The sequence below is a fragment of the Malassezia vespertilionis genome, chromosome 5 (genome assembly GCF_029542925.1).
Source record: "Malassezia vespertilionis chromosome 5, complete sequence".
Classification (NCBI taxonomy): domain Eukaryota; kingdom Fungi; phylum Basidiomycota; class Malasseziomycetes; order Malasseziales; family Malasseziaceae; genus Malassezia; species Malassezia vespertilionis.
The window spans coordinates 643,638-663,566 of NC_079251.1; the positions used below are offsets into that span (position 1 = coordinate 643,638).

At 58.3% G+C, this 19,929-nt stretch overlaps 8 protein-coding genes across 8 annotated transcripts; 5 read left to right on the forward strand and 3 right to left on the reverse strand.

Annotated features, from left to right (window-relative positions):
• Nucleotides 1-32: 32 nt before the first annotated feature.
• MVES1_002771 (uncharacterized protein) lies at nt 33-2,477 on the reverse strand (the record flags this gene model as incomplete). The annotated part of the gene is made up of 1 exon (XM_056207593.1): nt 33-2,477. One exon carries the CDS (start codon nt 2,475-2,477, stop codon nt 33-35), a length of 2,445 nt encoding a protein of 814 aa, XP_056063568.1.
• Nucleotides 2,478-2,566: 89 nt separating this feature from the next.
• NIP7 (ribosome biosynthesis protein nip7) lies at nt 2,567-3,109 on the forward strand (the record flags this gene model as incomplete). The annotated part of the gene is made up of 1 exon (XM_056207594.1): nt 2,567-3,109. One exon carries the CDS (start codon nt 2,567-2,569, stop codon nt 3,107-3,109), a length of 543 nt encoding a protein of 180 aa, XP_056063569.1.
• Nucleotides 3,110-3,231: 122 nt separating this feature from the next.
• On the reverse strand, nt 3,232-6,996 carry RRP8 (25S rRNA (adenine(645)-N(1))-methyltransferase; the record flags this gene model as incomplete). The annotated part of the gene is made up of 5 exons (XM_056207595.1): nt 3,232-5,104; nt 5,131-5,188; nt 5,215-5,405; nt 5,465-5,471; nt 5,643-6,996. The coding sequence occupies 5 exons, from the start codon at nt 6,994-6,996 to the stop codon at nt 3,232-3,234; spliced, it is 3,483 nt and encodes a 1,160-aa protein (XP_056063570.1).
• A 115-nt stretch (nt 6,997-7,111) lies between these two features.
• On the forward strand, nt 7,112-12,667 carry SEC7 (guanine nucleotide exchange protein for ADP-robosylation factor; the record flags this gene model as incomplete). Its single annotated transcript, XM_056207596.1, has 1 exon — nt 7,112-12,667. One exon carries the CDS (start codon nt 7,112-7,114, stop codon nt 12,665-12,667), a length of 5,556 nt encoding a protein of 1,851 aa, XP_056063571.1.
• Nucleotides 12,668-12,887: 220 nt separating this feature from the next.
• TIF6 (Eukaryotic translation initiation factor 6) lies at nt 12,888-13,625 on the reverse strand (the record flags this gene model as incomplete). Its single annotated transcript, XM_056207597.1, has 1 exon — nt 12,888-13,625. The coding sequence occupies one exon, from the start codon at nt 13,623-13,625 to the stop codon at nt 12,888-12,890; it is 738 nt and encodes a 245-aa protein (XP_056063572.1).
• A 179-nt stretch (nt 13,626-13,804) lies between these two features.
• Nucleotides 13,805-14,066, forward strand: TIM9 (protein transporter tim9; the record flags this gene model as incomplete). The annotated part of the gene is made up of 2 exons (XM_056207598.1): nt 13,805-14,004; nt 14,033-14,066. 2 exons carry the CDS (start codon nt 13,805-13,807, stop codon nt 14,064-14,066), a joined length of 234 nt encoding a protein of 77 aa, XP_056063573.1.
• A 257-nt stretch (nt 14,067-14,323) lies between these two features.
• Nucleotides 14,324-14,635, forward strand: MVES1_002777 (uncharacterized protein; the record flags this gene model as incomplete). The annotated part of the gene is made up of 1 exon (XM_056207599.1): nt 14,324-14,635. One exon carries the CDS (start codon nt 14,324-14,326, stop codon nt 14,633-14,635), a length of 312 nt encoding a protein of 103 aa, XP_056063574.1.
• A 177-nt stretch (nt 14,636-14,812) lies between these two features.
• On the forward strand, nt 14,813-19,583 carry RLR1 (THO2 plays a role in transcriptional elongation; the record flags this gene model as incomplete). The annotated part of the gene is made up of 3 exons (XM_056207600.1): nt 14,813-14,883; nt 14,910-19,335; nt 19,362-19,583. 3 exons carry the CDS (start codon nt 14,813-14,815, stop codon nt 19,581-19,583), a joined length of 4,719 nt encoding a protein of 1,572 aa, XP_056063575.1.
• Between the last annotated feature and the right edge of the window lie 346 nt (nt 19,584-19,929).

Below are 19,929 nucleotides of genomic sequence, written 5' to 3' on the forward strand. Positions count from 1 at the left end.
AAAGTGGAGCGTTACGGTCGGAGCTACGAGCATTAAAATTTCCGCTGGATCGGGTCGATGCGCTGGCCCAACTTGGTTGCGACGCGCGGCAACGTGAGGCGCTGGTGTTGTGTGCGCGTATTCCACTCGGAACCCAGTGGTGTGCGCATCGCAGCCTCGTACTGACTTGCGCTTGTGTACGGGAAAGGCAGGTCCTTTGCCTTGTACTTTTCCGCTTTCTTGTCCACGCGCTCGTTAATCAATACATGGTCCATCTCGCGGTCCTTACGCTTGCTTGGATCAAGGCCGGTGGTACGCCTTACATGCTCACTTTGTTTGGGCTTGCGTCGCGCGCCTTTGCCGCCCCATGCGCCCCATCCGGGCAGAGTCATGTCTAGTTGTTTCGGCGCTTCTGCGCGCACCGACGCGCGTTTTTGCTTGGCAAATTCAAGAGCGACGTCATCTCCGGCAAATGCCTCGGCAACCAGTGCACGATTCTGTACAGGTAGCATCGTAGTTCCCGTTTTCCTCTGCCCTCGCTTGCCGCGCTTATGTTGGTGCACGACTTCGACGGGCTCCTCGTCGCTCTCTTCCCGCGTCATGTGCGCACTTGGATCAATCTCCAATGTCGCATCGTCCACATCAGCCTCGCGCGCCTCGTCGGATCGCGCCTTGTGCCGTGCCTGACGGTGTGCAGCAAGAGTGGCTGCGTGACTGTCCTTGCCGACAAGCACTGTGTTGCGCTTTTTGGAAAATGTATGTGAGGCTTCGTCAGCGAGCCATGGATTAAGAACCGGCTCGGCAGCAGGCTCACTATGCGGTGGCTTCTCTTTGCACGGCGCAGCGGTGCTGCGTGAAAATTGGGTGGTATCGTCCACGTCCTCACTGCTTTCGTCGCGAGTGGTCTGCTTTTTTCCAGGCCCGTACACGGCACGTCCCGAACGCCCAAGGCGCACTATATTCTCTTCCGCGCCGTCGCTCTCTTCTTCGCGCTCGAGTGCATCGTGCAGCTCGTCGACAGATGCATAGATGCTTCGCGCTTGCCGATCGCGCGCGTCTTTCATAAACTTCATCTGAAATACCTTGCCTTGCTTGCCTGCCGCTTGAATTTGCTCCTCTAGCGCACGATCGCGGCTAACTTCTGCATTCTCAAAGTTTTGTAGCTCGTCAAACGCCGCGTCTGGGTCGATATCGCCCTCCTCCTCGTCGCTCTCCGAGTCTTCTACGTGGACTCGCTGGCGCAGTTGGTCCCCACGCTGAAGTTGCTCTTCAAGCGCAAGGCGCGCATCAACACTCGACTCGTCATTGCGGCCCAAATGCGCTTTGGCCCATTTCCCGGTATTCTTGTGCCGCAACGTCGCGCGCTCCTTGGCCCGTGCTTGAGCCGCTTTCAATGCGCGCTCCTCCTCGTCGTCAGAGTTCATCTTGTCCTCAAGCTCGGCAAGCCCCTGTAGTCGCTCGCGCTCTTTTCGGTGCACGCGGCGGTATGACTTGCTCTTAATCTTTTTCGCGCGCTTGGCCTTTTGCTCCATACGGAACATGAGCTCACGCATGTATCGCAGCTCCGACTGCCGCTTTGCCGCTTCGTGCGGATCAAGCGCTTTGAGTGCAAGGCCTTCCTGCTCAGCAATCTGCTTCTCTGTTAGGCCACTCTCTTGCAGCACGTTGGCAACGTCGCGCTCCATGTCGTTGGATGGCGCAAACGACGCCGTGAGGCCTGCCGTCGACGGTGCTGGTAGCTGCGCAGGTTTCTGCAATGGAAACGAAAGGTGCTCTGCCTCACGCAGACGCTTTACCGTCGGCGCCCAGCCCTGTACTTCTTCCTTGGTGAGGGCGTATGCGGCTTGGCGGTCCATGCGCTCTTGCACAACTCCTGGCAACGGCGCGTGCAACGTACCGCCGCCTTTGCGAGACGCAACCGGCTGCAATTCACTACGACGCGTTTCTGCAAGTGCACGCACCTGGGAAGAAAGCGTGCCGTTCGCCATCAGGTCCTCGAGCGCAAGCTGGCCGCCAGCGTGTAGCGCATCGGCGCTCTCTGGCACAAGCTCCGTGCGCTCCATGCGCTGCATTTTCGCAGGCTTCACTGGCAGGTCTTCGGCGTTGCGCTTTGTGCGCTGCGCAACGAGCTCCGCGAGATCCTCCCCGTCGGACACATCTTCCTGCTCGTCTTGCACCTCATCTGCTGCGCCGTCGAGCAAGGTGCTCAGTGCAACGAGATCGTCGCCTTCGTCATCCTCAAAATCAGACGGTTCCTCTTTGCGTCGCGCACTGTGCCCGGCATACATGCGCTCATCGTCCGAATCGCCAAACGCCTCGTCGCTATCAATCTCTTCGTCGTCGCCTTGCAGCGCCTCCGGCTCGTCGTCCGACATGTCCAAGACACGCGGCATGTGTGGCCCTTCCTCGCTACTATAACCACTCTCGTCTTCCGACGCTGGTCGTGGCGCACGGCGCGGCGCGCCGTGCTTCTTCTTGCCTCCCCGACGTGGCGGCATGCACTGCAGGAAACTTGTCGCGCACTTTTTCTGCGGCGGACCACGTGGTGCGCAAAAAAAACGCGCGCACATTTGGGCAGGCATCCACGATGCGACCACTGACTGACGCGGAGACGACGACGCTGTTTGAAAAGCTTGCACACTACATCGGCAAGAATTTGGTGCATCTTATTGATCGGCCCGACGATCCACACGTTTTTCGCTTGCACCGCGACCGCGTGTACTATTTATCGGAGACGAATATGCGCCTCGCAAGCTCGATTGCGCGCCCACATCTCATGTCCCTGGGCACCTGTTTTGGCAAATTCAGCAAGACAGGCAAGTTCCGCATCCATATTACTGCACTGGACTACCTAGTGCAGTACGCGCGTCACAAAGTTTGGATCAAGCCTAATGGTGAGATGCCTTTCCTGTATGGAAACCATGTCGTGAAGGCGCACGTTGGCCGCATTACCGATGATACCCCCGAGCATGCTGGTGTAGCGGTCCTGAATATGAGTGGCGTCGGCTTGGGATTCGGCGTCACCGCACGGTCGACGACAGATACGCGCAATATGGACCCCACAAATATCATCGTGTTCCACCAGGCGGATGTGGGCGAATACTTGCGCGACGAGGATACACTGTTTTGATAGTGGCCCTAGCAGTTCATAGCTTTGCATATGCGCCACTCTGCACCAAGACAGCATCTACGCACTTTGACATTGTCTTTTCAACGATTACAGGGCGCACATGGCGTACTGCTATTCATAAATTATACATCCTCCGGCGAAGGGTTGCGCACAACGAGGCGCTGCGGAGATTGAACCACCGAGGCTGTAGGATAGTCCCCCTCGGCAAACTTGTGGGCAGTGACAAACGGACGCGCTTGGGCTTCAGTAAGCTCGCTCTGCTCGGCGCCAGACGCAACGCTTTGGCCCGCACCGGGAAACCAAGCACTGGAAAGCGCAGGAGGATCCCAATCGCCATGCAGGCTTTGGCTATCGGCAGGGCCGTGGTCGCCATGGTCACTAAATAGGTGAGCTCCCGGATGCAGTTCCGGTGAGTGCTGCACGAGCGAGGCAGGCGCATCTGCAGGCGCGGCAAGGGCACTGCTTACGCTGGGATCGGCCATCGGCGGAGCGCTGGCTTTTGCATCTTGCGCGGCTTTCTCGTTTGTAGGGAAATGAGCAGCGCTAAACATGTACGAAGGCGGCTCGTTCAATTGGTCGTACTGCGCTGCGGCAAAGCCTGCAGGCGCAGCCTTGGCATTCGCTGCGGCGTACGCTGCGGGGTGCAGCGCTTGCGCATGCATGGGCTGGAAACCAGCATCATGCTGGGCGGTGGACATTGGGAAAGGAGGCTCGGCTTGCTGGAAAGAAGAGCCCACATCGGCAGGCTGCATTGGGGCGTCTGCGGCGTACGAGGGCTGAGCTGGAGCGCCCAAGGGGTAGCCTTGCTGGATGGCAGCGTCGCGCGGCTGCGAGTTCGAATGCATCGATTCGGGGGCATCGTTATACTGCGTGGCTGCGCTAAAGCTTCTCTCGTCGTATGGCATTGGAATCGAGTTCCGCTCCGAGCCATGGCCAGAGAATGCCGCGCCGACAGGCTGGCCGTACGCAGATCCATAGTGTGAAGCGCCAGTATCCTCCGAGTTACGGAACGGATCCTCGAAGCCATTTGACGAAACGCCGGCAGCGGCGGCAGCACCAAGGCCGGCAGCAAACATTCCAGAGGAAGATGGCGCATCAAAAGGTACGCCGTTCTCGTTCGGGACGGGCACATAAGTTCCGCGTGAATTCGCATTGGTCAAGTAGTCGAGCGCGTTTTGGTGCGCGAGCGGCACATCAGAAGCGTACGGATCGTCACTCGCGGCATGGCTTTGAATAGGGTAGCCTGGCTCGGGCGCTTGTCGCCCATAAAACGGCATCACTGCATTCGACCCAAACGGCGAAAGGGCGCCGTCCGGCGCGTATCCATTAACTTCTGACATCATCATATCGTCGTCATCGTCATCAAACGGCGTTCTACTGGTCGCAGCAGCAGCAGAAGCAGCAGCAACAACGTCGGCATCCATGCGCTTTGCTTTGCGCCTGCGCCACAAAAGCCAAGCGAGCGCAATGAGGAGTGCAAGTGTGACGATGCCAACTGCGGCAAACGTGCCGCCTACAGCGCCGGAATCGTGCCAGAAGCCTGTTTTGTTGTCGTTCACATCGTTCAAACTGCCATTGGAAGCCGTGGAAATGACCATTCGTGTTGAAGTTGTCGGTTGGCCATCGACAAAGGTGGTAAGCTTGGAGTAGCTCGTAATTTGACTCTCGTTGCCGCTTTCGCTCGTGCTCTCGCTTGACGCAGCGCCCGCTCCAGTGGCACTGGATGTTGAGCTCGGTGCGCTTGTAGGCCCGCCACTCGAGCTGCTTGCGCTCGACGCGGCGCCTGTGCTGCTAGACGTGCTGCTAGAGGAGTCCGTGTTATTCGACGACGTATCCGTGCTACTCGACGAAGAAGTGTCACTGTCCTGGCTCGTAGGTGCACTGGTTGGGCTGCTTGTCGTGGGACGATCACTGGTCGTAGGCCTGTTGCCTGATTTGGTCGTTTCCCTCGTCGTTTCTCTCGTCGTATCCCTGGTTGTCGTGGATTCTTGGGATCTAGGGTCAGACATGGAGCAACGTACGTGGTGGGCGAGCTCGTCTCGCTTGTCGTCGTGGAATCACGCGTGGTTTCGCGCGTCGCTATGGTCAGCTGCGTAGCAACGTACTGGAGTCCATGTCTGTTGAGCTGAATGTGCGCAACGTTGATGTTGGGGTCGATCCCTTCGATTCAGTAATAGGTGTCCGGTTGGTCACCGGCGATCCTGTAATGGTGTTTGAGGACGTGGTGGATGGTGCGTCAGAGTCGCGCTCTGACGTGGTTCGATCGCGCGAAAATGTCGGCAATGAAGTAAAAGGGCTGGTAGGAGATGTATTCTCTATGTCTTTCATAAGCTCTCTCGTACACCTGACACATACCCATGCACTGCCGTCCTTCTTCGCACAAAGCACCGCAAAGAGCCTTTGACGCGCCCCGCGCTTTTCTTTTTGTGCGCCTGTGCGTTGGCGCCGGTATTCCGCAGCTGTATCACGTGAACTTTGGCGCACAGGATTGGCGCGGCTGTGTCCTGTGGAAACTATCGACGTTTGTACAGACAAGGTTTCAGTACCGCTGCGCCTTTTTTGACGAGCGCGCCAAATGCGAAGCGCGCTTGGGCGGGGCTCGATACGCTCTCCACAAGTATGTGTGGTGGGAGTGTGCAGTCGAGCGTCGCGGAGTGCGATGCAGTGCAGGTGCGCACACGCTTGACAAAACTGCACAGGACAAAGTGCGTATTGGACGTGTCCTGCCATGCGAGCGCAAAGCCAAGCGACTCGACGAGCGCGACAAACTCGTCTGTAGCACCTGTAGCACCAAGCCGGCTCGTGACTTCGGCAAGTAGCAGTTCTCCGTCGTTGCGCAGCACACGCCACGCCTCGGCGATCATCTCGACCCAGTTTGTGCCCATAAGACTCAAACAGAACACGACGAGGTCGGCACAGGGGGGCGCTGGCACTGGCCACGTCTCGTCGAACAAAAGGCCCAAAGGGTAAAATGTGCCAGGGAGCGGAAGTGCGTTGACTTTGGCCGCATCGAGGCCGCAAACCCACCCGTCCGCGCTGTCAATTAGGTCGTAGCTGAGCATGTGGAAGCGTTTGGCGGCGAGTTTCTTGGCCAGGGCCGCTTCGCCCGCGCCAATATCAACCACAAGCGCTCCAGAAAGCTCAGCGGCACGCATGGTATACTTGCTTTTGCTTTTACCGAGGAGCAACTCTGCAATGCGGTCCACTGGATTGATCGGCCATTTGCGTACCTGCTGGCGAAATCCTTCGTGGTACTCGTCAAACATATGCGGCTCTTGTTGCATAAATGCATGTGCGTCGCGTGAGTCGGTGGTATAAAGCCTTTCGTTGATGGCACGAAAATGCGCGCCTTTTAGGCTGCTGAGCATAGAGGATTGGAGCGAGGTGAGCGCTGGCGGTGCGGTGTCGGGAGCAGGCGCACAAACCGGCGCACCGCTCTCTTCTTCAAGACGCCTGCGCTTATTCCATTTCTTGCGTTGCGCCTTGCTCATGTGTGCAAGGTCCGGCGCCCAAGACTGGCCAGCGCGCTCCTTCCCAGCCTGGACCTTGGCCTCGGCAGCGGCAAATGGATCCGCTTTGCGTTTCGCCATGCGGCGTCCCATAGCAGCTTTGTCCTCTTCCTCTTCCTCTTCCTTCTCCCTCACCTCTACATGCTCTCTGCGTGGCTTGGCGCTCAGCTTTGCGCGCAGTTTCCGATCCGCCGCACTTTGCGCGCGCTGCTCGCCTTGGGCGCCGAGACCGAGCGTCGAAGAGCGGCGCGTCTCTTCGACGCGCGGCGCATTTGCAGATGCAGATGCTTCCGGCAGGCGCGCAAGGATCTGATCGGCAAGGCTCGATCGCTGTTGCTGCAGCTGCAGCTGCAGCGCACGCAAATCGACGTCGCCCATACCGCCTCGCTCGGCGGCGCTGCTTGCGCAAGTATATTTAGTCAGCAAACAGGCGCGCGCGGCCGCTCGTCTCGCTCTTCGCCCAGCGACGTCGTGGCGCAGCACGGTGCATAGAATGGCAGCGGAAGAACCGGAGCTGCAACCAGATGTTTCTGGTGTAGCACCTGACCAATCCTCCACGCAACTGCCATTGCAGCTCGATGCAGAGCATGCACATGAAGCAGAGCATGCGCAAGAACCAGACGCGCCTGTCGATGTTGACGAGGGCAGATACGCCCAGCCCGATTTGCCGGGCGCGACTGCGCCAGCAACACATTCAGATACACGGCAGGCGCAAGCTCCTGAGCATGTATCTCCCCAGGATGCACATTACGATGTGAGCAATGAGCAACACCCAGCAGATCCGGCGCCAAAAGGCACGGAGCCCACTCTCGACGAGCCCACGCCCACGCCTGACCAAGAAGACACACAAGTTGAGCAAGTAGTTGCAGCCGAGGCCACGCATGAGCAGCAAGAAACGGATGCACTTTCGGACACGAAGCGCATTCGTCCCAGCCTGCAAGCGACCTCGGTCGTGCCTTCAGAAGAAGCACCGCGCTCCACCGTCCATTCCGAATCCAGCGCCAATAGCTTGTCCCGCGGAAGCGCCGTGTTTGTCGTCTCCGCACTGGAATCCATCAGCGGTTCAAAGGATGCGCGACGCTCGAAAGAACTGAAAGAAAGCGTAGCCGCGGCACTGGACATGGTGCGCCGCGCGACGGCGCGCGAGCAGGTCCAGGACGCAGTGCTTGACCCCCGTGTTGTTTTTGAGCCGCTGCGCCTTGCATGCCGCACGCGCAACATTGCGCTGCAAACCACAAGTCTCGACTGCATCGCAAAGCTTGTCAGCTACGCATTTTTCGCAGAAGACGACGAAGGGACGTTGCGCGATGAGGCCGTGCCGCTTGCCGATCTGGTCGTCGAGACTATCTGCGACTGCTACCACGACCAGCTCGACGAGCGTATCTCGGTCCAGATCGTCAAGGCCCTGCTTGCGTGTGTCTTGTCCACGAGCATCCGTGTCCACCAGTCGAGTCTGTTGCGTTCCGTGCGCACGGTATATAACATCTTTTTGATGAGCAAGACACCCGGGACGCAGGCCATTGCACAAGGGAGCTTGTCGCAAATGATCAGTTACGTATTCAGTCGTGCTCCCCGCCAGGGTAGGCCGGACCCTGAAGTCGCGGAAAAAGAATCAAACGAGCGCATGACGCTGCAAATGATGGAGAGCTGCACTTCGCTCGAAGCAGACAAGGAAGCGCCGGACAGTGCGCCAATGGACGCGCCCGATCTGCTGGTCAAGGACGCGTTTCTCATCTTCCGCTCCTTGTGTAAGCTGAGCATGAAACCGCTGAGTGCAGAGAGTGAGCGGGACTTGCGCTCGCATGGGATGCGCTTCAAGCTGCTTTCGCTGCGCATGATCCATACCATTTTATCGCTGCACATGGACGTATTTACCGATCCCAGCGTCGTGCTCCACAGTGGCTCCGCGGGCGAGCGCACCACGTTTGTCCAAGCAGTGAAGCAGTATTTGTGCCTGAGCCTAAGTCGCAATGCAGTCAGCAGCGTAATCCAGGTGTTTGACATTAGCTGCGAAATCTTTTGGCTCGTCATCTCGGGGATGCGCACCAAGCTCAAAAAAGAAATCGAGGTTTTGCTAAACGAAATTTTCCTCCCGATCCTCGAGATGCGCAGCAGCACCACGATCCAAAAATCGGTTCTGCTCGGCGTGATCAACCGCCTGTGCCGCGATCCGCAAGCGCTCGTCGAATTGTATCTGAACTACGACTGCGATCGGTCTGCGCTGGAGAACGTGTACGAGCGTCTCATGGACGTCATTTCAAAGCTCGCGCAAACACCCACAGCCGCGCCGGGTACGGGCGGCGAAGTGCCAGAGCCGCGTGGGACGCCGCGCAAGTCCAGCAACGGCGGTGGCCCGCCGTCGCTGCTGGACCCCATCGATACGTTCCCCGAAGTGGACACGAGCATTCCGCTGGAGCTGCGCCTGAAGCGCCAGAGCTTGGACGGCCTCGTGAATGTGCTCCACTCGCTCGTCCTCTGGTCCGAGCGCAACATGGAAGAGGCGTCTGTCGACGACGTGCGTGCCTCGCCAGAGCGCGACGAGGTGCTTCACTCACCGTCTGCTGCTGCGGCCGCCGGCGAGCACGCACCGCTGGATTTGGACGACGATCCAGGGCGCTTTGAGAATGCCAAGCAGCGCAAGACGACGCTCCTTGACGATATCCGCCAGTTTAACTACAAGCCAAAGCGCGGGATTGCTCAGCTCATCGAGCACGGATTCATCCGCAGCGATGCGCCGCAGTCAGTAGCGCGTTTCTTGTTTTACGCTGACGGTTTGAGCAAGGTCAATATCGGCGAGTTTCTCGGGGAGGGCGACGCGGAAAACATTGCCATAATGCACGCGTTTGTCGATTTGATGCACTTTGACAATATGCCATTTATCGTCGCGCTCCGCCGATTCCTGCAGGCATTCCGCATGCCGGGCGAGGCGCAGAAAATTGACCGCTTCATGCTCAAGTTTGCCGAGCGCTACGTGGAAGGAAATAAAGGCACGTTTGCAAATGCAGACACGGTCTATGTGCTCGCCTACTCTGTGATTATGCTCAACACGGATGCGCACAACCCCCAGGTAAAGCACAGGATGACGCTGCAAGAGTTCATCAAGAACAATGCGGGGATTGACGACGGCAACAATTTACCAGAGGATCTCCTATGCACAATCTACGACGAGATCCAGCGCAACGAAATCAAGATGAAGGACGAGGCACCAAAAACGGTGTCTGTGCCGCAAAGTGTGCTCGCCGGCGCGATTGCAACGGTCGGCCGCGACTTGCAGCACGAAACCTATGTGCTGCAGTCGACCAGCATGGCAAACCGCACCGAAGTCTTGTTCCGCACCATGCTGCATGCCCAGCGGCGAAGCAACGCTGCAAAAATCGGCGCGGAGCAGTTCTTTTCCGCGTCGCACATGGAGCATGTCAAGCCCATGTTTGAAGTCGCTTGGATGTCGTTCCTCGCAGGGATCAGCTCCCCTTTGCAGGACAGCAACTCCCCCGAAACAATCAGCAGTGCCTTGGACGGATTCAGAGACGCGATCAAGATCGTGTGCCTGTTCGACCTCGAGCTGGAGCGCAATGCGTTTGTCACGACACTGGCAAAGTTTACCTTTCTCAACAACTTCGGCGAGATGAAGAACAAGAATGTAGAGACCATCAAGGTATTGCTTGGCATTGCCAACACCGAGGGCAATTATCTGCACAGCTCATGGCGCGAGGTCTTGGCGTGTGTCAGCCAGCTGGAGCGATTCCAGCTCATCAGCGGCGGAGTCGACCAGCGGATGCTTCCGGAATTGGGCAGGAGGCACAGCATAGGCAACGCCAAGCCTCAGAGCGTTCCCATGCCTACCGACGAAGTTGTCCAGGCCGGCGCATCGAGCGAGATTACCGTCGCTGCCGACCGCGTCTTTTCCTCCACGCCCAGCCTCAATGGCGAGGCAATTGTCGACTTTGTCCAGTCTTTGTGCGACGTATCCTGGGAGGAGATCCAGTCTTCTGGCATGTCGGACAACCCGCGCCTCTTTTCCGTCCAGAAGCTCGTCGAGATCAGCTACTACAACATGGGGCGTATCCGTGTGGAATGGTCGCGTTTGTGGGCCATCCTCGGCGAACACATCAACCAGGTGTGCTGCCATCCCAACCCCGCCGTGTGTGCTTTTGGTCTCGATTCACTCCGCCAACTCGCCATGAAATTTTTGGAAAAAGACGAGCTGCTGCATTTCAAGTTCCAAAAAGACTTTTTGAAGCCGTTTGAGCACACAATGCGCCGCAACGCGGATATGAGTGCCAAGGAAATGGTGCTCCAGTGCCTTGAACAGATGATTCAGAGCCGTGCCGACTCTATCCGCTCGGGTTGGTCGACCATGTTTAGCGTGTTTGGCGTCGCTGCCGGCGCGCCGGAACGCGTCGCAACGTATGCATACTGCCTTGTGCGCGACATTCACCAAAACCACTTTGATGCGATCCTTGCGAACGGGTGCTTTAGCGACTTGTGTGTCTGCATTGCCCACTTTGGCAAAGTCGGCACCCAAAAAATCAGCCTGCCTGCCACCGAGCTTCTGCGGACCATGGTCCCGATGTTAATTACGATGCAGGGGGGAGGAGAGGTGCACGAGATCAACATTCCGAGCGCCGCCGACACATCCACCGATGTTGTCCGTGTGGATACAGCCACTGATCTCTGGCTCCCTGTCTTGTTCGCTCTCTACGATATCCTTATGACTGGCGACGATCTCGAAGTGCGTCGCGTCGCGCTGGACGCGCTTTTCGGTATCCTCAAAGAGCACGGTCGCGCATTCACTCCCGAGTTCTGGGATACTGTCTGCGACGACGTGCTCTTTCCCATCTTTAATGTCTTGCGCAACCGCTCGGACGTGACGCGTTTCAGCTCGCAGGAAGATATGAGCGTGTGGCTAAGCACGACGATGATCCAGGCACTGCGGCACCTCGTCGAGCTCTGGTCGTACTACTTTGACACGCTCAAGCGCCGCCTTGGCGGGTTGCTCGAGCTCCTCTGCGCGTGCATTTGCCAGGAAAACGACACGCTTGCGCGCATTGGCACAACGTGTCTGCGCCAGTTGGTCGTGCAGAACGTGGCAAACATGGTGCTGCAAGAGTGGCAGCTAATTACAGACGCATTTCTGCGCCTGTTCCGCGCGACGACCGCAGCGCAAGTATTTGATCCCATCCTTTCTTCCCAGGAAAGCGGCGTGAGTGCAACTGAGCGCCGGCACGTGTTTAAGCAAATTATTGTCAAGTGTGTCCTGCAGCTCTTGCTGATTGAGACGACCAATGCGCTGCTGCAGGAGCAGAGCGTGTACAAGGCGATCCCTGTTGTGCAGCTCTTGCGTCTCACACAGGCGCTCGAAGACAGTTACCGCTTCTCGCGCCGGTTCAATGCAGACCGTGGGCTGCGTACGGCACTCTGGAAGGTTGGTTTTATGAAGCAGCTGCCCAACTTGCTCAAGCAGGAGAGTACTTCTGCATCTACATTGGTGCATGTCTACCTGCAGATGCAGCACGACGAGCGTGTCAAAGGGAACGAGCACCATAACCAGGTCAGCGAGCGTTTCTTGCCGCTCGCGGAGGAGATCATCAGCGTCTACCTGCCGCTCGACAATGAGACACAGGCGCGCAATATCACTGCCTGGACTCCGGTCGTGGCGCAGGTCGTGCTCGGGCTGGCGGCGCTGTACGATGCCGCACCGGATCGGTCGGTGCTCGAGCAAAGTACACGCACGTTTTACCTTCTTGCTGTCGAGCTCCTCGATAAGGTCGGCATGGCGCCGAGTCTTGCGCCGCCGCTGCGTCGGTACCTGACGGCTGTGGGTGTCTCGTATGGCCTTGCCGATCTCGAAGCAGCCAAGGAACGTGCATGGAAGCGCGAAGAGGCGCATGCAACCATGCTGCGTTCGACGCCGTCGACGGCGACGTTGGGGCGTGTCTCGGATCAGTCCGAGACCGAGCTTATGCGCGAAGCAACCGTGGCAAATGCATCGACGGATAGTTTGTTGATGCGCTCGCATAGTGTGTCAGAAAATGGAGGGGGGTTGTAGGTGCTTGGTAGTTTGTGTACACAAAGTGAGATGCTGCAGCAAATTTGTAGCGTACGCGTATGCACAAGTGCCTGCTATCGAGTGCGCATAACTAGAATGCCTACAGCCATGCCACGGCGGCAGTGACTACAATACAGTGTCGCAGCAGCGGTCGTGGCATGGCGCCGTGGCACACATGCAACTGCTTGCAAAGCCGCTTTCACGGCCCATTGCTCTGCAACTAAGTGTAGGAATCCACCAGTGCATCCCGCAACTCATTCACGACCGCCCCGGCTTCCTGTCCTTGGAGTTTGAACGTGGACTCAATCACGCTGATCTCTGTGGCAGTGGTATCCATACCGACAAACGCGGCAAAATCATTCACAAGTAGCCCCGCACCAATCAAGTCCGAGCCGCGGTTCACCGTGCCTGCAACGAGCGGTACCTGCAATAGCGACGAAAGCTCGTCCTGGTCCTGCAACGATGTTTTGGGCTGCACAAGCGCGCCCTGGTTCGAAATGGCCGAGTACGTGCCTACCAGCACATTATCACCGACAGTCTGGCGGAACACCTCAACTTTTAGCACGTCTGCAATGATCTCTTCCGTCTCGCGGTCCAGATCAGGGTGCACAATTGCCACATAGTCATTACACGCAATTACATTTCCCAGCGCACTCAGCCGTTCTTCCACGCGCTGTATCGCAATCGATTCGGGAAGGCTATTCCGCAAGTGCTGCAGCTCCTGATCAGTCGTCGACATGGGTACAAGCAGCCCGTGCCTGTTGCCGACCGTGAGGCGCCCAACGAGCCGTGTGCCCGCAATCGAGCAATGCACGATCGGCATCAAATCGCCGAGCTCAGTCTCGAATGTGGAATAAAAGTTGGTCGAGCCACCGATAGTGACAAGACAGTACGTGTTCGTAAGGCGTGCAAACACACCTATCTCGGACGAGTTCTCAAATTGACAACGTACAGCCATCGCAGCGAGAACAAAAGACAAGGCGCAGCGCGCAGGAATTTTTTCGTTTGCCCGCGGCCGAGGCTGAGCTCATCACGCAGCCCGGGCTTTTCGTACGCCACGAAAGAAAATGGATCGTACGTGGGGTAGAGCAAAGCTTACCTACAGTGTCTGCACTCTCTTCCAGCGAGCAGCGCGCCATGGAGCGTGTCGTCGAGCAGAAGCAGATGAAGGATTTTATGAACTTGTACACAGGGCTTGTCGAGCGCTGCTTTGAAAGCTGTGTGAACGACTTTACGAGCAAGTCGCTCACGGCCAAAGAGACGACGTGCATCAGCAACTGCACGCAAAAGTTCCTAAAACACTCGGAACGTATCGGCGCACGTTTCAGCGAGGAAAAGTGCGTATGCGCGCGAAACTCACAGCAGCGCCCAGCTCATGCAGCAGCAGCAGCAGCAGTAGAACGGGATAGGTGCACGAATGCCGAGCCTCTCGCTTGTGGTAGGCATGTGTTGCACATGAGTCGGATCTATATGTGCACACGCATGTCTTCGTATGCATACCTCGACGCATGTAGTGTGCATGGCTCCTACGTAGGCAGGGATGGACGTGTGCAATGCTTACCTTTTTACTGCGACGTCCGCGCGCCTCCTCGAGCGCTGTACCTACGCGACAGAAGACTACGCGGCCGCGCCCCACAGTCTCTGCTGCGCTTTCTCATGAGCGACCGCTCCTCTCTGCTTGCCGCCCAGACAGGCAGCGCGCGGCGCAGCAAAGCACATACATACAAGGCGCTTGGCATCGCACAGCCAGCACTCGAGGACGACGCCGAGCACGCATTCGAGCTTGAAGAGCAAGGCACCGCTGTAATAACTCCGCAGATGCGCACTGGCAGCACTCCGCCGGTCATCACCGCGGGATTTGACCCGTTAACACGCACGGAGATCGCATGGACAAGCATGGCGATAATGCTCGTGCTGCTCTGGGCAGGAATCGGTGTTTTTCTCGCAGTATCCCATAGCACTGCATAATATTTCGCAGGCACCCGCGCCATTACCGCCATACTACAGCTCCAGCCATCGATGCGCCACACCGCGCCGCGCCCCACACCCCATCCCGCACTCGCACACCGCCGTGCCATGGCCGCGCTCTAAAGGGGGTCACGTGATCTGTGCCCTTCGCGCGCGCCGTCCTTGCGGAGCGATGCCATGCAAGCACAGGACGACTGGCTGCGCGCCGCCGCCTGCGCACTTGAGCAAGGCAGCGATGCTGAAGCACTGTACGTACTTATTCCACTCACTCAAGACGCACACAGCTTGAGTCCACATTTACAAGCGACGCGCGTGCAGTGCAACGTGCACTTATTGTGCTCCTTCGGCACGCAGCGCTCGAGCCCATCGCGCCGGCACCTGACGTCCTCGCATCTATCTTCACGATTCATACCCCCGCGTTCTCCGACGTGCTCTTGGATGCGCTCTGGGCCGTGGACTGGGAATTGGATGCACGCCAAGAAGTACAGTCTGCGCGCGATAGCGACGTCGACGACGTAGCGTGGTCCGGCGAGCGCGTTTCATTGAGCAGTGCGCGCGCGCGCCTTGCCGCCATCCTTGTAGCCGCTGTCGACCACGGCGTGTTGGACCAAACGACCACTGCGACGCGGCAAGATGTGCCGCTTCTTGGCGCCGCCGGCATGGTCGACCCAAGCATCTTCCAGCGCCGCGCGATACAGATCCGGACGGGCCGCTACTTTAAGCAGCAGAAATACAATCTTCTGCGCGAAGAGAATGAGGGCTACGCAGCGCTCTTGGCGCAGGTCACCGCGCAGCGTGGCCCGCCCATCGCCGCTGAGCTCGAAACCGGCGCGTCGGTATGGTACGACGACGCTCGTGTGGCCGAGCAAGAAACAGACGAAGCGCGCGAAGAACGTGCGGTAGCGCTCTTGGGACGGATTGCTGCCTTGATCGGCTACTTTCGCCTCGATGCCGCGCGTGCGTTAGATGTGGTGCTCGCTGTATTTACCACCCATGTCGTGCATCATTACCCCTTCTTCCTCACGCTCCTGCAAAAGTCGACGTGGAAGTCAGAGCGGATTGCATGTGTGCTGGGCTTCCAATTTGCACACTACGCAAACCAAGATACCCGCGAACCCGCACCAGAGAACCTCTATTTTGTCGCCGCGCTGCTTGTGCGCGCCGACCTAGTATCGCTCGATGCCTTGATGCCCTACCTTGCACCCGCACAAGGTCTGGAGAGTCTAAAAAAGCGCCACGATGATGCGCTGGCCAGCAACAGCAGCGGCGCGCAAAATGCCTTGGCCATGGCGGCGCCGTTGGAGGCGGATGGCGACGCAGAAGGGCCAACCACGCCTGCTGCGCCAGCGTATGTGCCCCCGGCGCAGCTCGTGCATGTCATGCGCGCTCTGCTTGCGTGTGGCGCCATCAAACTCGTAGCGCCGATTGTGTGCCAGCATGCGTGGCTCTTTGCAGCGTACCCCTCGCTGATGGCGGCCTACGTGCGCATTGTCAAGTACATGCTCCAGCCCGCGTACGACAACATTGCAATGCACACACAGGCGCAAGGCACAAGCCTCGGCCGTGCCTTGCCGCCGCGGCTGCCGCATGCATGTGCGGAGCAGGCGCCAACGCTGGCCCTCACATGCTGCGTTCCTCTTCCGCAAGCGACCCTCGTGCGCCGTTTCTTCTTTTTCGTCGACGACTGGGCGCGCAATGTGGTGCGATGCAACGATGTGGACGCCGTTGTATCTATCGCGCTCCCTATGCTGCGCCCTGTTGGCGCGCAGCTATACCAGGACACAGAGCTCTTGCAAATCCTGTGTCGCTTCTGTGCCGCATACATGCATATGGACTTGTCCTTGTGGCTTGGCGTGACGCGCGCCATGATCCTTCCTGCAATTTCGCTCGCGGCGCCGAATCCTGCGCTCCTCTACGCACTCTGGTCCATCCTGGAGCCTCTGCCGTACACGGAGCGATTCCGGATTTATGGCGAGTGGAAACACAGGGTGTACAAGCGCGCTGAACTGCGCGCGTGCCAGAAAGAAACGGAGCGCGAAGCGCGTGCGATTTTGCGGCGTGTAAGTGCAGACAATGTGCGGAACATGGGCCGGACGCTCGCCAAGGCCGCCCACCCCAATCCGACTGTGTTTTTCGCAGTGGTGCTGCACCAGATCCAGTCGTATGATAACCTGATTGAGCCTGTGGTCGACGCGGCCAAGTACTTGACCGCGGTTGAGTACGATATCCTTACATTCAGCTTGCTCGAGGCGCTCAGCAACCCAGACAAGGAGCGCACCAAGTCAGACGGGACGAATTTGAGCTTGTGGCTCAAGTCGCTCGCGTCGTTTGCGGGTGCATTTTACAAGAAATACGCCTCGGTGAACTGCACGCCGCTTTTGCAGTACCTTGCGAACCGCCTGGTAAAAGAGGATACGCAGGACTTGGTCGTGCTCGAGGAGCTGATCCAGAAAATGGCGGGAATTGAGCCGATCGGCGAGCTGTCCGAGCTGCAAATTGCGGCGCTTACAGGAGGATTTTTGCTCCAGCAAGAGGCTGCGCTCACTTTTATCCCCAAAGGGGTTTCTGCAGCGCCCACGTCGGTGTTGCTCGCGCGCAGTGCGTACAAGAAAGGAGGTGCACAGCTGCTGCGTACACTTGCAGCATCGCATCTGGTGCTTCCGATCCTGATCCTCATTGCGCAGCGGCGCCAAGCGTGCATATTTCAGGAGCCAGACGGTGACGCGCACATCAAGTCGTTGGGAAGTACGTTTGATACTTGCCAGGAGATTTTGTTTCAGTACGTGCACTTTTTGGTGTCGACAATGCCACTCGAGGACTTTGCGCGGCGCTTGCCGCCGCCGCAGGATTTGTGCAAGCGATTTGCGATCGATGCGCCGATTGCGTTCCACATAACGAGGCCCAAGCTCGTGTATGAGATGCGCAGGTTGGAGAAGGAGGAGAAGAGCAGGGCGGAAAGGAAGACGAGTAGCGAGTGTATGGACGAAGCGCTACCAGAGGCAGAAGTAGAGGTGAAGCATTCCGCCGAAACTTTGGCGCCAAATGACGACGCTGTGTCAGAAGCGCAGGCGGCAAACGATAACACGGCGCGGGAAGCGATGGACGAGAGTGTGGATGAGGCCGCCGCGGAACCCCCTATCGAAACGCCCTGCTGGAATTTGGCACTAACGCCCGTGGTGGAAACAATGGCCGAATGCCTCCCTGAGGGCGCAATTTGCGCATTGGGCGCGCCATTCTTTGTCACGTTCTGGCAGCTTAGCCTCTCGGACATTTCCGTGCCGATGGACCGCTACCAGCAGGAAATTGCTCGCTTCCGCACTTGGATGCGCGAAGTTGACGCAGCTGCCGAGCTATCGGAGAATATCAAAAAATCCGCGCGCAACCGCCTGCAGGACAACATTACCCAGCTTACAGCCGAGCTCAAAGAACAAACCCTTTCGTACCAAACGACGCGCCGCCGCCTTGCACACGAATCGCGCTTTTTTTTCCCTGCGGACGTGGATAAAGGATTGCTGGTCGAACAGCTGGTTGCTCAGTGCCTGCATCCACGCGCGCTGCTCTCGCCCATCGATGCCATGTTTGCCGCTCGTTTCCTCCGCTTGCTGCACACAAACGGCACACAGCATTTACCGACGCTCGCAGTCTACGACGCGCTCTTTTGCCAGCATGTCGCGCAAACACTCTTCCTTGCGACGGAGAATGAAGCGCGCAGCTACGCGCGTTTCCTTGCTGCGATCCTCGGCGATATGCACGCATGGCTGCGGAACGAAGCGGCGTACAACCGCGAGGCCATCTCGGAACGCGTGTGCGGATTCGCACTGGCTTGGGAAGGCAGGCGCGGAATTCGTCAGCGCGATGCATCGACGCCGCTTACATGGTATGCATTCCGCGCTACGGTCCTGCGGTGGCACACTTCGCTTTCCGATGCATTCATACAGTGCTTGCAGTCGGATGAGTACATGCGGATCCGAAATGCGATTGTCGTTTTGAACCGCGTCGCGAGTTTTTTCCCCCTGTACAGCGAGCACGGCAAAGCATTGGGAGGAGCCGTGGATTCCATTGCGCAGAAAGAGTCGCGTGGCGATCTCAAGGTGCTTGCCCAAGGGCTCGTTGCCACGCTCAATAAACATGCCAGCGCTTGGACGGCCCTTGACGTTTTTACGTACGTCGCGCCCAAGAAAGAACGCAAACCATCGCCGCCGCCAAAACAAAAACAAAAATCGAGTACGGCCAAGGCGCCCAAAGCGGCACTGGAACGTGCACAGCCCAGGCCCAAGCCTCGCAAGGAAACGCCAAAAGAGTCGCAAGCTAAGGACGAGCGCCGCGAACGACATCCAGCCAAGCGCCGCGAGGAGGAAAGCCGGCGCGAAGAGCCCGTCTCGTTGCGTATCCGCGGCAGCGACACGAGGCAGGAGCCTAGGTACCGGGACCGTGGATGGGGCGAGTCTCGGCGCGATACACACGATGGTCAAGAGCGCCCATCGCGCTATTCGGACAAAGAGACATGGTCCAGCAGGCGCGACGAAACACCGCGCGGAAATGCCGCTTGGAATCGGCGCCGCCCCGAAGAGGCACGCGACTCCAAAGAGACGGCGCGTCGGCCTGAAGAGGCGCAGTCTAAAGAAGATGAGCGCTCGCGCAAGCGCTCCTTGGCAGACCGCCTGGGCAGCAACGAGAGCGGCGCAAGTGCCCCAAGTTCTGTACGTATTTGCACTACTCACACCAGCCTGCCACCGATGCCCGCGACACGAAACGTGCACGGCGCGTCGAGCGGCCAGCACTCCAGTCTACGGACACTGACCGCAGCTGGAACGACCGCGAACGGGAGCGGGATCCGCCGATGCGCGCTTGGGGAAGAGACAAGGGCGACGCTGTGCGCGATCGTCGAGGCGACCGCGATCGCGACCGCGACCGTCGGAAACGCCGTGCTGGGGGAGATAACGCGTGATATAGATAGATATAGATATGTATATATCTACCGCGCTTCAAAGTGAAGCTGGTGTTAGGTGTGCAGCGTACGTACCATACGCTTTGTGCGTTTCTTGTACATGATGCGGTGTCCACATTCGCGGCAGCGGATTGGCTCGCGTGCGCGCACTTCGTTTGTTGCAGAGCAGTCTTTGGTGAGCTCGTCAAATACGTACCTGCACAGATATATTCCACCGCGGGTTGGCGGATGCCCGCTGCGGTTACGCCAGCCGTTAAGCTCATGCTCGCTGCAAGGAAGGCGCGACGACAAAAAAAAACGCGTGACACGTGCACACCTCCACTACTAACCGCCGACGCCGCTTCGC